The sequence below is a fragment of the Periplaneta americana genome, chromosome 1, assembly GCF_040183065.1.
Source record: "Periplaneta americana isolate PAMFEO1 chromosome 1, P.americana_PAMFEO1_priV1, whole genome shotgun sequence".
Lineage (NCBI taxonomy): Eukaryota > Metazoa > Arthropoda > Insecta > Blattodea > Blattidae > Periplaneta > Periplaneta americana.
This window is the reverse complement of record NC_091117.1, coordinates 194230676-194244647: the sequence shown is the minus strand read 5'-3', so window position 1 is coordinate 194244647 and position 13972 is coordinate 194230676. Positions and strand designations below refer to the sequence as shown.

The window sequence follows — 13972 nt, the reverse complement described above, 5'->3', positions numbered from 1 at the left end:
ATAAAACATAACATTTTTTGTCTTATTTAACATTAAATTGTAATTGTTTAGCTCTTAGAATTACATGTAACTATAAACATCTACATTTTCCTATCATCATCATCATCATCATCATCATCGTCGTCGTCGTCATCATCATCATCATCATTTCTTTCTGTATTAAAGTTATTTATATTTCCTATATATTTTTATACTGGCTGAGTGAAAGAAAAGGCCTTTTAGTCTTATCTCTTCCAGTAAAAATAAATCAACAAATAATTTAATTTGAAGGAAAGATCATCGTAGTATCAGTCTTTATCATTAGAATGCATTGTAAACAGACTATGAGGTCTAGTCTTGAATCAGAACGTCAACTGCAGCACAAATATGATGCAAGTGTCTCCTGATAGTATCTGTAGCACGAGCAAAACATGACGCCACGTCAATATAGTCCATGAACAACGAACCTTATCTTCGTATCCCTACTTATTACTCTGATTTCATTCAGGCCACAGCAACCACTCCACAGCTTCTCTTATCGCTTGCATAGACTGGTTGAGTGTTAGAGAAGGCCGTATGGCCTTAACTCTGCCAGGTTAAATAAATTATTATTATTATTATTATTATTATTATTATTAGAGTTGAACAATGATCGAGAAATTATGAAGAACAGCGCCCGCAAAACCGAAAACCCGCACGACAATACTGCTTACGTCGTTGACTGCTTCTAACGAACTATCAAGACACAGGGAGTGGTCAATTCTCGAACGTCAAGCAGCCTTGAATCGTAACAGTTATTTATTCCAGACTGAACTTTTATCTGTTTTGGCAACTGTTATATATGTATAAACAATGAAGTAGCCTATTTGAAACATCATCTCTACCTTTCAGTGTATAATAATAGTTTTCCAATCTTTATTTAATTACTAGGCCCTTATTAAAAGGCTAGGATTTTTTCGTATGTTCGAAATCAAATGTACAATCTCAAGTACAAAAATATGACCGCTTTATTTAACGTTATATTTTATGTTTCTTAGAAATAAATATTTATCTGAGAATTTTTTTCTATTTATATAACCACAGGTAATATCTGATAATAGAATCGGAACATTTGGATAACTAAGATGTTTTGTTTTCTCTTTATGTATCAGTTAAACATCTGTAATGTTATTTATTTCAATGATGTATGTTATTGAAAGTTACGAAATCTTTTCACGCCGACCAACTGCTATTTCGAGAATGATGAGCAAGACTCGAAGTGCACGAGAGACTCGAAAGACAAATGCAAAGAACAAAGCGAGCGAGAGCGGCAGTTAGTTTTTAATGTTTTTATTTCTTAAATTTTCATTCAATTTTATGTTCCTTTTATTTACTGTTATTTCGAGTGTAAGTGGTGCGAAATTGGAAAATGAATCGTAAGTCAATCTGTAGTATCTGTAGTAGATTTTTATTTTAGCAAGTTATTTTACGACGCTTTATCAACATCTCAGGTTATTTAGCGTCTGAATGAGATGAAGGTGTTAATGCCGGTGAAATGGGTACGGGATCCAGCACCGAAAGTTACCCAGCATTTGCTCATATTGGGTTGAGGGAAAACCCCGGAAAAACCTCAACCAGGTAACTTGCCCCGACCGGGAATCGAACCCGGGCCAACTGGTTTCGCGGCCAGACGTGCAGACCGTTACTCCACAGGTGTGGACTCTGTAGTAGATCCTAACATTTAATACACATACGAGTATTTGCCTTGATCATTTATTTCTTCTTATAACAATGCTAATAATGTAGAATACAATGGAGGAAGGAAGGTTGCCCGCTGACCTTGATTAAGTAGGCTACTGCCTCCCCGAAAACCGTCTCGAATTAAAGAAGCTGGCGCCGCCACTGCAAAGTTAACCTCACTAAGCGACAAGAATACAGATTACTGTAGTATAGGCCTATGTTGAGACCATAGAAAAATATATCGTTCCGTCAGTGGAGGAATAAGAAATTATAATAAAAACTGATACAGGTATTTATGGAGAAGCTGTTAAGAGTCCGTAATTGAGGAATAGAATAAAACACAACCAAATCATCGGAAAGAAAGCACTATTACTTTTGGGGAAATGTTATTTATTTCAATGATGTATGTTATTCAAAGTTACGAAATCTTTCCACGCCAACCAAATGCTATTTCGAGAATGATGAGCAAGATTCGAAGCGCACGAGAGTTACGAGACGAGACGAGACGAGACGAGACGAGACGAGACGAGACGAGACGAGACTCGAAAGACAAATGCAACGAACACAGCGAGCAAGAGCGGCAGTTAGTTTTGTTCATCTCTAATAGATTGACAAATTTAATGTTTCCATTTCTTAAATTTTCATTCAATTTTATCTTCCTTCTATTTATTATTGTTTCGAGTGCGAAATTGGTAAATGAAACGTAAGTCAATCAGTAGTAGACTCTAACATTTAATATAGGTCCTACATACTGCATTTGGTTTGATCAGTCATTTCTTCCTATATTTATTTTTTATTTTATTGGGTTATTTTACGACGCTGTAACAACATCTAGGTTATTTAGCGTCTGAATGATAGGAAGGTGATAATGCCGGTGAAATGAGTCTGGGGTCCAGCACCGAAAGTTACCCAACATTTGCTCGTAATGGGTTGAGGGAAAACCCCGGAAAAAACCTCAACCAGGTAACTTGCCCCGACCGGGATTCGAACCTGGGCCACCTGGTTTCGCAGCCAGACGCGCTGACCGTTACTCCACAGGTGTGGACTTCTTCCTATAACAATGCTAATAATGTAGAATACAATGGAGGAAGGAAGGTTGCCCGCTGACCTTGATTAAGTAGGCTACTGCCTCCCCAAATGCAGTCTCGAATTAAAGAAGCTGGCGCCGCCACTGCAAAGTTAACCTCACTAAGCGACAAGAATATAGATAACTGTAGTATAGGCCTATGTTGAGACCGTCATTGGAGGAATAAGAAATTATAATAAAAATTGATACAGGTATTTATGGAGAAGCTGTTAAGAGTCCGTAATTGAGGAATAGAATAAAACACAACCAAATCATCGGAAAGAAAGCACTATTATTTCTGGGGGAAAATAACGAGGTTAAAAAGCGTGGCGCCTAGACGATTCAAAAGGAGAAATTGTCTGATCCTACCGAAAGGAATAAATAAGTAAAGGATGAAAATGAAGGTGGGAGAACTGCTGTCCGCTTGTATTCTCTCGAAATAAAATAACGATTATGGAAGCATGAACGTTTAATAGTAGTGATTTCATAGGCGAGCCCTGTAGATTAAACTAAGCTCCATAATTCTACAATATAATCGAGACCAAATCTTTGTAATATTAACTGGAAATGACCGTAACCTACAACAGCACAGAGGACTATTGTGGCCGGAGGCGGGGTAAATAAAGTACAAGGCATTAATATAATGTCGCGACTTCCTAAAATTCACAGAAAAAAAAAATCCTCCCACGCGGTAAAACCAAGCTCTGGGGGCCACTTAACATTCCCTAGCGCCAACCCCATGTCGTGGCGATGGGGAAGGGGGGACGGCACGTGCAATTTTAACTCCTCCCTCCACCTTCGTCTCCAGCCACCCCCGTCATCAAAAATCTTCTTTTCCAAATTAAAAGTGGTCTCATTTTTAGAGAAAAGGTCGCCGGGAGCGGCACGTTCCGGGACTACGGAGGGCCATTCTCATGCAAATGATAGAGTTGGGGAGAGATGGGCCAATTTCGATTCTGTATGCAGACGGATGGGTCGGGATGAAGCGAACGAGTGGGCTTTAATTTTCCGAGGAAGCGGGTTAGGACTAATACGCCCACTATTTCAATGTGTTCTGCAACGAAATAGGACGTAGGAAAGAAGACTTGGTAACAAAAACAGAAAGGAGCTACGGGGAGCAGTAAGGAACAAACCCCTTTATACACAAGAAAACACAAATTTATATAGACTACTGCAAAAATTCGTTCTTTTGACGGTACATCCGTTTTTATCGCCATTTATATTCTAAACTAGTGGCTTGTGCAGCAAATGCTGCAAACTAAGTTCATTAGACGTTAAAGTAAAAATTTTTCAGATTTATTTTCAGTGAAGAATACCAGACATTTTGAAAGTTATTTGCTTCTACAATAATGAAACATACTCCCTCTGAATGTTCTTTATGGCAAATAGGCTACTTTTTCTTGAACCTATCCACCTTCAGTTTTTGAGTTTCAACGCGAAAACGCAAGTAACAATGTCAGAACGATCAGTGAGTTTTTCATGTGGGAATAGCTACTTCAGGTCGTTGTTTATTGTTTATTGTTAATTGTTAATAAAATAACATTGACAGAAATACAATCTTAGTTCTTCCCTGAAGGAGTAAAAAAACACGTGCTCAGGGAGATATCTAAACACAAAGATAAACACAAAGATAATTTTTTGACACAAACTGGGTCAAGAAAAAAAAATTACAGGAATAAATTAAATTTAAAAATACAATTTCAATTTTAACAATTTAAGTCATACAAATACATATACATATTAAATCAATATATATTCTTTAAAAATTAAATTCCTAACGCTATTTTTGAAATTCCTCATACTAAAATTTTCCAAATTTGGGTATTTATCAATTATTTTATTGTATAACCTTGGACCAAAGTAGGTACCATGGCTCAGAGCTGTGCTTGTGAAACACTTTGGTTCCTCTAGTCGTATAAAATCGGATCTTTTAGTTCCATTTTTATGATGATACAATTTGAATTTATTACGGTTTTAATGTATGCAGATTAATAAGGCAATATAATAAATCTGTTTAATTTTCAAAACATTAAAATCAGTAAACAAAAGCTCGGATGAGTAATCAATTGGTTTATTAAGGGATATTTTAATAATTCTTTTCTGAATAAGTATTAGTGGAGTGAGATTAGAATTATAAGCATTTCCCCACCCTAAAATTCCATACTGGAGAATGGATTGAAATAAAGCTAAATAAATGAGACGTAAAATATTAATTGGTAAATATGACCGAAGTATAACAAAGATTGTAGGTGAAAGTTAAAAAAAAGTCAGGTTTGCTGTGCTTTCGAACAATAGACATAGCATCTTGGTAGAGCTGCTGCATGTAGAGGGTAAAATTATTCTATCTTGCTAAGAGATCTTGCTGAAATGATCGGGAGACTACAAAATTTTGTTGGCCTCTTATTTCATCAGTAAGTAATACCTTTTGGTCTTTCCTTAGGAACTGCAATTTTTGCGCTCTCTCGAGCTAATACTGAAGAAAATGATGCATATAATATCTACACCATACTGCCATTAAGTATATGGAAAATACCCAACCCACTTGATTAATAACTATAAAATATTTCATTTTAATAACAATATTATTACCTTACGTAAGTTTTGTATACAAGCCAGTCAGTAAATTATAGAAATGAAGATCTGATTTAAGATATTCTCTACATCTACTTATATAACCCCAAAACGTTTCACTTTCATATCATCAATATAGCATTAATATGTATAATTAATTAATATAAGATAGTCACATCATGGCATTAACTGTAATAATATCTCATTTCTAATGGTAATAATGTCATCAAACCACCTCAAGTTTTGTAGATTTTAATATCCAATACACAGCTTTACTGAGAAAATTACACACCGCAGAATCAGACCTATAAATTATTTTTAGCAAGTCTTGAAAATTTTAATAACCAATTGAATTTGAAAATATGTAAGCAATCCTGCAGGTCATGGCCTTCATGTAATAGCCTATTGTTTATTATAGTGTGTGTTTTGTTTTATTCTGAAATCACGGCCGAGCTGAAATGCAATTAGTTCTTAAAATTGACGAAAGATGGATTTTGGAAAATAGGAAAATTACGTAGGAAAACTAACGCTTCACTGAAAGTTACTATTTTTCTGAAAATCTTTGGACGTCAAGCTTCAAAATGACGTTCATGCATTAAAATCCGTTCAGCCGTTTTCCCGTAATTTCCATTACCAGTTCAAATTATATTATATAGATGTTCGAGTTAAGGGTGGGGGACCTTGGAATACGCGCTCAAACGATGCTTTATTATTTCCCTCGAGGGCAATTCTCCCACAGCACGCAGAATTAAGTTACATTTGTGAAAATATTGCTTTTCAAAAGTGAATGGAACTAACAAATATATGGTAATAATCAATGCATTCTATTTTACAAGCAAAATAGATTGGAACGGCCTTGTGAAGTAATCCCACACCAATTGAGTATCCAAGATTATACACATTGTGCTAATGATGTGAAAGGAACACATTTGAAAGTTAAAGTTGTGAGTCTCGAATCACACGTCTGAGTTCACAATCACGCGTAGTGAAAAATGGAACAAGTCATGGTTCTCTGCGATACTACCTTCTGCAAAATTTACTATGGCCTACATGGTTAGACAACGCAGCATCACTGCGGGAGATTTGTCATGGACAAAGAGATAGTAACACACACTGGTTTCGGATATGCACTTCTTTTAACATATTACCTGTATGGTCCATGCTTTGACTTCGTCAGGCCCCGAAGTGAAGAAATATTGTAGCTGCAGAGCCTTGTATCCTTGTACGATGATCTTATCCAATGCACTGTAACAACAAACAAATAATAGCGAGCATTTTTATACAAGTTTATCCGCAAAGACATGCCAGCATAAGAGGAGAAATCTCCCACTATCTACTGCGTTTGGAAATAAAAACAAATAAATTTGTATACACCCAGAAACAAAATTTGGGCCATCTGAATTTTGTTTCTGGATCTGTGCGGAGATGTCGTAAATCGTAAATATGCTTAAAACTGAATAGCACAGCATCCAATTCCTAGATTTTAAAATGGTGATGGATCATGACAAACTGCATAGTTAACAATTTTAAATTTTATCCATAATATAATAGGCCTACAATAAGAATACTGTGAAATTTGTAATATATTCTTACAAATAGTACGTTGTAAAATTATCATTTACAAAAAGTGTCAACGTAGCTCAGACGGCTGAGGCGCTTGTCTGCCAATCCGGAGTTGCACTCAGGCGTAGGTTCGATTCCCAACTGGACTGAATAACTGGTTGGGAGTTTTCCGAGGCTTTTTGTAACCTTAAGGCGAATGTCAGGCAATCTATGACCTCATCTCGCCAAATACCATCTCGATATCACAAATATCATCGACGCTAAATAATCTAATAGTTGATACAGCGTTGTTAAATAACACGTAAAAAAGTGGCAAAGTGTCCACCATCTATTTATATTTCACAATATGCGGCAAAATTAGAGCATGCAAATATACCCATATAATGATAAAGCAAAAGAAACGAGAAAAAAGGAAGAAATATGGAAGGAGTAAAAAGGAAAACGAAGTACAAAAGAGACGAAAACATGTTATCCATCGTACGACCATTAGCCGAAGACGTGAATCTATCCCCTTTCCTCCCGACCCCCTCCAAAGCCGACAACCGACAATAGATACAATTATCGTTCGCCGCATTGTGGACCTCCATATACTTTACCAGATGAAATGGAAAAATATAATGCCATTGTTTTAAGAGACTAAAAAGCATAACCCCGAACAACATTTTTATTGCTGGGCGCCTCTTCAATCGGAAACTATATTATCATCCAACAAAAATAGTTACAATTGCCTTTTTTCTTTTAAAAGTGGTTCTCGTGTGTACTGTAATAATGATTATAATACATAATAATTATTATAATTGTTAAGGATGGAACAATCTGTGTCCTGGATAGTCTCTTATACAGCTTATATGTGGCCATTGTACGAAGTTTAATGTAATCCTTCCTTCAAAGGAATAAAAAAGACAGAGCAGAGAAGTCACAACCCATCATTAGGCTGGAGATATCTGACCAAGACCGGGACTCACGGATGCTTCTACTATTTATTTGCTACCTGCACTGTATTCTGTACAAAATCGTAGTAAATTTCCTTGGGACGCAATAAAACTATACTTTCAAATTTTCTTCCTTAAGAGGCCAGACGGCGTCACCATAACTACGATAATGATAGTTCAGTTTATTAAATCACCCTTCTTTACGGCCAGGTCTCTGGCAAGTCCAGGAGTAATGAAAACTCTATTCAATATCCGGTAACTGTTTTGACTCGCGGAATAGCTAAATATGAAGTTTAACGGAAAAAAATTCGTACATTTGTATGTATTTATTTACACTGCAAGTGGGCAAGCACCCGGTGGCAGTGGTATACACAATATAAACAATACACAATAAAATTACAATACACAATACAATAAGAATACATAATACAGTTTAACACAATAATTACAATTAATAATAAAACATAAAATAACCTAATTTTACAATACAACCTACATATGTACAGGCCCTACATAAGTTTCAATAGTCTTTCACTTTACTCTCATCTCACTCACTGTAATGGCACTATGACGCATTTCACTGACACTTTAGGACACATTTCACTGACACTCTATAACATATTTCACTGACACTATAGAACACATTTCATTGACACTATAAATTATCACTGATCGGAACTATTCACTGCACTGTAAAACCATAACTTCACTGACTCACCTCGCTTCACTGATACAACAGTTCAAATAAGACAAATAATTACATCCTTATGCATACTTATAAACAGAACTACTTAAGCTAAACATTTCTAGTCTAAGGCCCTCTTACACGCTATTTTTAAATAATTTACAATTCAAACGAAGGGAGTAACTCGTCAGGCTAAATAAATACATGTCACCTTAAAAAATTAAATGTTAAATGTCACCTTAACTTTAATTTTCACTTTATATACAACTTTTTAAGTTCTTCTGGATCTCCTTAAGGAAGGACAGCCCTCAACGACCGCTGCAGGTAGGTTATTCCAATCATTTATAGTTCTATTTAAAAATGAGAATTTACTTACATCCGTTTTCTGTTTCCTACATTTGATTTTAAAATCATGATCGTTCCTACCATAGTATGTTGGCTTTTCTAACCGAGCCCTTATGCCTACCCATGCTTTCTGACCTAGATGTGCTCTATACAATGATGTTATTCTAGTTTTCCTACGTCTGTTTTCCAAAGTTTCCCATTTAAGTTCTTTTATCGTATCGTTTCCATCTTCTCTTTTACCTTTAACAAATTTAGCTGCCCTATACTGGATTCTTTCTAAGGAATTTACCTGATATATTCTATAGGGATCCCAACATGTAGTTCCGTATTCCATTAACGATCGCAATAACGCTAAATATGTGATTTCCCTACATTTGGGGCTAGCCTTTTTCAAGATTCTCATAATAAAGTGAAGTGCCCTCCATGCTCTACCCGTAACATTATTAACATGCTCTCCCCAAGAAAGTTTGGAGTTTAAATACACTCCTAGGTATTTACAACATTGTTCTTGCGGAATTACAACACCACTGAATTCGTAATTAAAACTAGTTTCCTCTCGGGTTTTACAAAATGTTATAGATTCACTTTTAGAACCATTTATTTTCATCCTATGCATTAACGCCCAGTTATAAATTTTATTCACAGCATCCACATCTGAATTAAATATTGAATGAAATATGAATGAAATATTTCACGCAAAGAATAAGATTTTCTGAAGCATTTATAGACAAAAACATACAGAGTGATTTATACAGAACTAACACATTTCTTTCTTTATCTCAAAACTAATGATGCTAACCACAATTTGTTATAACTCAAATGTTGAGTATCTTTGAGAGATTACTAACCTCTATAGCAAATAATGAAAATTCTTTATTTATTTATTCGGCTGAAAATTCACTTAATGACGCAGTTTTTAACGTCAAATTAAGCAGGAGTTTTGATTCCCTGTGACGAGATGCGCGGATGTTTATTCTTTATTCTGTATATTTGTCATCAAAATTATTATTCTTTTAGAGATCCAGTTGTTTCCAATTTGTTTACCGGTCCCAGTATTGTGTTTCTTTAGAGGATTACGAACACCGAATTCTCTCCGGTATGCCCTTTGAGTAGCTGTAATTGAATTCGTAATTCAGTATTGCTTAACAAGGAAGAGCCGTTGATTTAATGTGTAGTGCATTTTCAGTGACTAAAACAAGATGTCGAAAACAGCTGCCAGCAATAAGAAATAAAAAATAAACATCTGCGCATCTCGTGACAGGGAATCAAAATTCCTGCTTAATTTGATGTTAAAAACTGGTCATTAAGAATAAATAAAGAATTTTCAACATTTGCTATAGAGGTTAGTAATCTCCCAAAAATACTCTACGTTTGAAGTATAACAAATTGTGGCTAGCATCATTCATTTTGAAAGAAAGAAAGAAAGAAAGAAAGAAAGAAAGAAAGAAAGAAAGAAAGAAAGAAAGAAAGAAAGGTGTTAGTTCTATATTCACTCCGTAGTATTTTTAATATATTTGATATAACACGCTTCGTATTTCAAGGTCAGGAGATTTTTAACATAAATATGAATCCCAGACCTAATGTATGAATTGAGATACGGTATGTTAAATGTCTAAACGACCCAGAAATACATAGATAATTAGCAAAATTTATTTAAAATGTAGGTACAAAGCAAAGAATATTTTTGAAAACGTTATTCTAAATTAAAAAATATTTTCACAAAAAGAAGCTAGATATACTCAGGTAAATTGAGAAAACAATGTAAACTGAAATCACATTATTCCTGTTCACATAACCAGTTATTCTATCACAATAATTTTCGTCCAAGGAAGGGTTTGTGAGGGGAAATCCAAAATAAATATTGACGTCACAAATATCAACTTCTCCTAATTGGCTTCGTCACAAAAATGTGTGCTCTAGTAATTGGATAGTCATTTACATTTCTTTTAAACTCAGATTTTAAGTACATGTTACAGCAATAAAATTAATCTGATCTAAATATTTTGGATATCTAACCTTTCTTTATTTTAATCGAAAGAAAAAGGGAATATTGTGAGATGATTTCGAGTAAATAAAAATTATGTCATGTAATATTTTGCTTAGGATTTGATATGCAGAAGAAACTCTGACATTACATGATCACATTTCTTGAATAAATCGCTCCGCAAACATTGATACTAACAAAATGTTATAGTTGAGAAAATACTGTTTACAGACGGAGATATTACGCATGCCTAAACATATTTCGAACAAAGTACAGAAAAACAATGTGATTCCCCTTTACCGATATTGAAACAGGCAAATAAACAATTTAACTGTAGTTAACAACGTAGTTTAACACGCGAGTAAAATACTTAAAATGGTCTCTTGAAAACGGAATCTGACAGTAACATTCCAACTCACATCCGAGCGAAATTTCGGGTCACGAGTTAGGTTCGTCACTCCATCTACGCCGAGCCGGTGGCCTCACAAAGATGATGCCTTTTCATTATAAATGTTAAATGTTAATGTTATGTTTTATTTAACGACGCTCGCAACTGCAGAGGTTATATCAGCGTCGCCGGATGTGCCGGAATTTTGTCCCGCAGAAGTTCTTTTACATGTCAGTAAATCTACTGACATGAGCCTGTCGCATTTAAGCACACTTAAATGCCATCGACCTGGCCCGGGATCGAACCCGCAACCTTGGGCATAGAAGGCCAGCGCTATACCAGCTCGCCAACCAGGTCGACTTTTCATTATACCGTTGCAAGCGTTTAATTAAAATTTGACTTATTTTACCGTGTTTCGAATTATACTACTGTTCACAATTCATTTGCTTCACGTATTATTCACGAGATATACTTTAATTAGATAATAATTTAACAATACTTACTGACTTACTGGCTTTTAAGGAACCCGGAGGTTCATTGCCGCCCTCACATAAGCCCGCCATTGGTCCCTATCCTGAGCAAGATTAATCCATTCTCTATCATCATATCCCACCTCCCTCAAATCCATTTTAATATTATTCTCCCATCTACGTCTCGGCCTCTCTAAAGGTCTTTTTCCCTCCGGCCTCTCAACTAACACTCTATATGCATTTCTGGATTCGCCCATACGTGCTACATGCCCTGCCCATCTCAAACGTCTGGATTTAATGTTCCTAATTATGTCAGGTGAAGAATACAATGCATGCAGTTCTGTGTTATGTAACTTTCTCCATTCTCCTGTAACTTCATCCCTCTTAGCCCCAAATATTTTCCTAAGCACCTTATTTTCAAACACCCTTAACCTATGTTCCTCTCTCAAAGTGAGAGTCCAAGTTTCACAACCATAAAGAACAACCGGTAATATAACTGTTTTATAAATTCTAACTTTCAGATTTTTTGACAGCAGACTGAATGATAAAAGCTTCTCAACCGAATAATAACAGGCATTTCCCATATTTATTCTGTGTTTAATTTCCTCCCGAATATCATTTATATTTGTTACTGTTGCTCCAAGATATTTTAACTTCTCCACCTCTTCAAAAGATAAATTTCCAATTTTTATATTTCCATTTCGTACAATATTCTCGTCACGAGACATAATCATATACTTTGTCTTTTCGGGATTTACTTGCAAACCTATCTCTTTACTTGCTTCCAGTAAAATTCCCGTGTTTTCCCTAATTGTTTGTGGATTTTCACCTAACATATTCACGTCATCCGCATAGACAAGCGGCTGATGTAACCCGTTCAATTCCAAGCCCTCTCTGTTATACTGGACTTTCCTAATGGCATACTCTAGAGCAAAGTTAAAAGGTATATGCAATCAAATATGAAGAACTTCATTTTTTGGACTGCAAAGTAAAGGGACTTTTTAAAGTCCGAAATATAATAAATTTGACTTTATTTACACAACGTACGGTTTACGCAAATAAATGTAATTAATTTCTACAAGTTATTATAAAATAATTATAGGTATATATGGATAATATAACTAGACCTCGGATTTTTAGACTCGAATAGGTTAGGTTGCAACATTTAAATGTAAAAATCCCTAAATATATGCAACACGAGAAACTCTCGAACGATGATATTGCCTAAAATTAGGTGCATTAAGGAACGTATGTTTAAGTCTACGATAAACGAGTCTAAAAATCCGAGGTCTAACCATTTGCAATATATATTTTTTTCTATTCACGAAAATTGGCATTTAACGTTACAGCCTATCACTGTTACAATTCATCCGGCCAGATTCATTTGGAGATCTGAAAGGATATGAATGTTCTACCGATGTTGGCCGAGTAGTAATAACTTACACCTATCTTATAAATTATAATGAAGAACAAGACATTCAGATTGTTGTTGTTCAGTCAACTGTCCGAAGAGAGTTTTGAACCTCTTAAGTAACACCAATAAGGTATCACTCATGAGGCAACTAGGCCAGGAGATAATGGGGTAGGGAGGCCAGCTCCTTTCCCTCTCCAATGCATACATCGCCGAATAGTTACATATTCTACTAATCAGACTTCAGAAGCATACAAACAATTGTTCTTTCTCTGACATCTTATAGTCAAGTGAGATGTACTGCCTGATAATAGACATACATATCATTCAGAACCTCAATCAGCGGTGATATTCAAATTATAACACAGCACTACGAATAATCAAATATTAAAATCTAGTCCAAAGACACGCCAGAATGAACAACAATCCGTGGCGCGAACAGCCCGTGAAGGGCAAAGATCGACCAATCTGCTGCTCGCCTGACGTTTCAGCAGAGGTGAACAATCATCCAACTAGAACGGGATATGGTGTGGTCAGCATGACGATCTCCCTCAAGTTGTTACAGCTTATTTTCGAAACAGGATTCACCACGATGCTGGGTGGACACCGGTTCCATACAGTGGCCGAAATTTCATGAGAAAATTCCTTCCCCATGAGGACTCGAACCGTAAAGCGAGTCCAAGGTATGAGGCTTTGACCACGACGTAAAGACGCGGGACCAACAGAATGAAAGCTTATAAAATTATGAGGAGACCTGCACTCGTGTTGGTGGTAATGGCCAATTAGGAAACGTGACGCGCAACGACTCACTGCAGTCGGAATGAGATTTCTGAGAAAAACCGCACGCTACAGATTGTTA

The 13972-nt window shown here is 35.8% G+C and overlaps 1 protein-coding gene across 1 annotated transcript in view; it reads right to left on the bottom strand.

Moving 5' to 3' along the window:
* LOC138706084 (obg-like ATPase 1) overlaps nt 1-13972 on the bottom strand; it is a 240127-nt gene that overhangs the window by 12741 nt on the left and 213414 nt on the right. The window contains exon 9 of the mRNA XM_069835025.1: nt 6484-6580. Coding sequence (XP_069691126.1) covers nt 6484-6580 — 97 coding nt within the window. The remainder of the gene's footprint in view (nt 1-6483; nt 6581-13972) is intronic.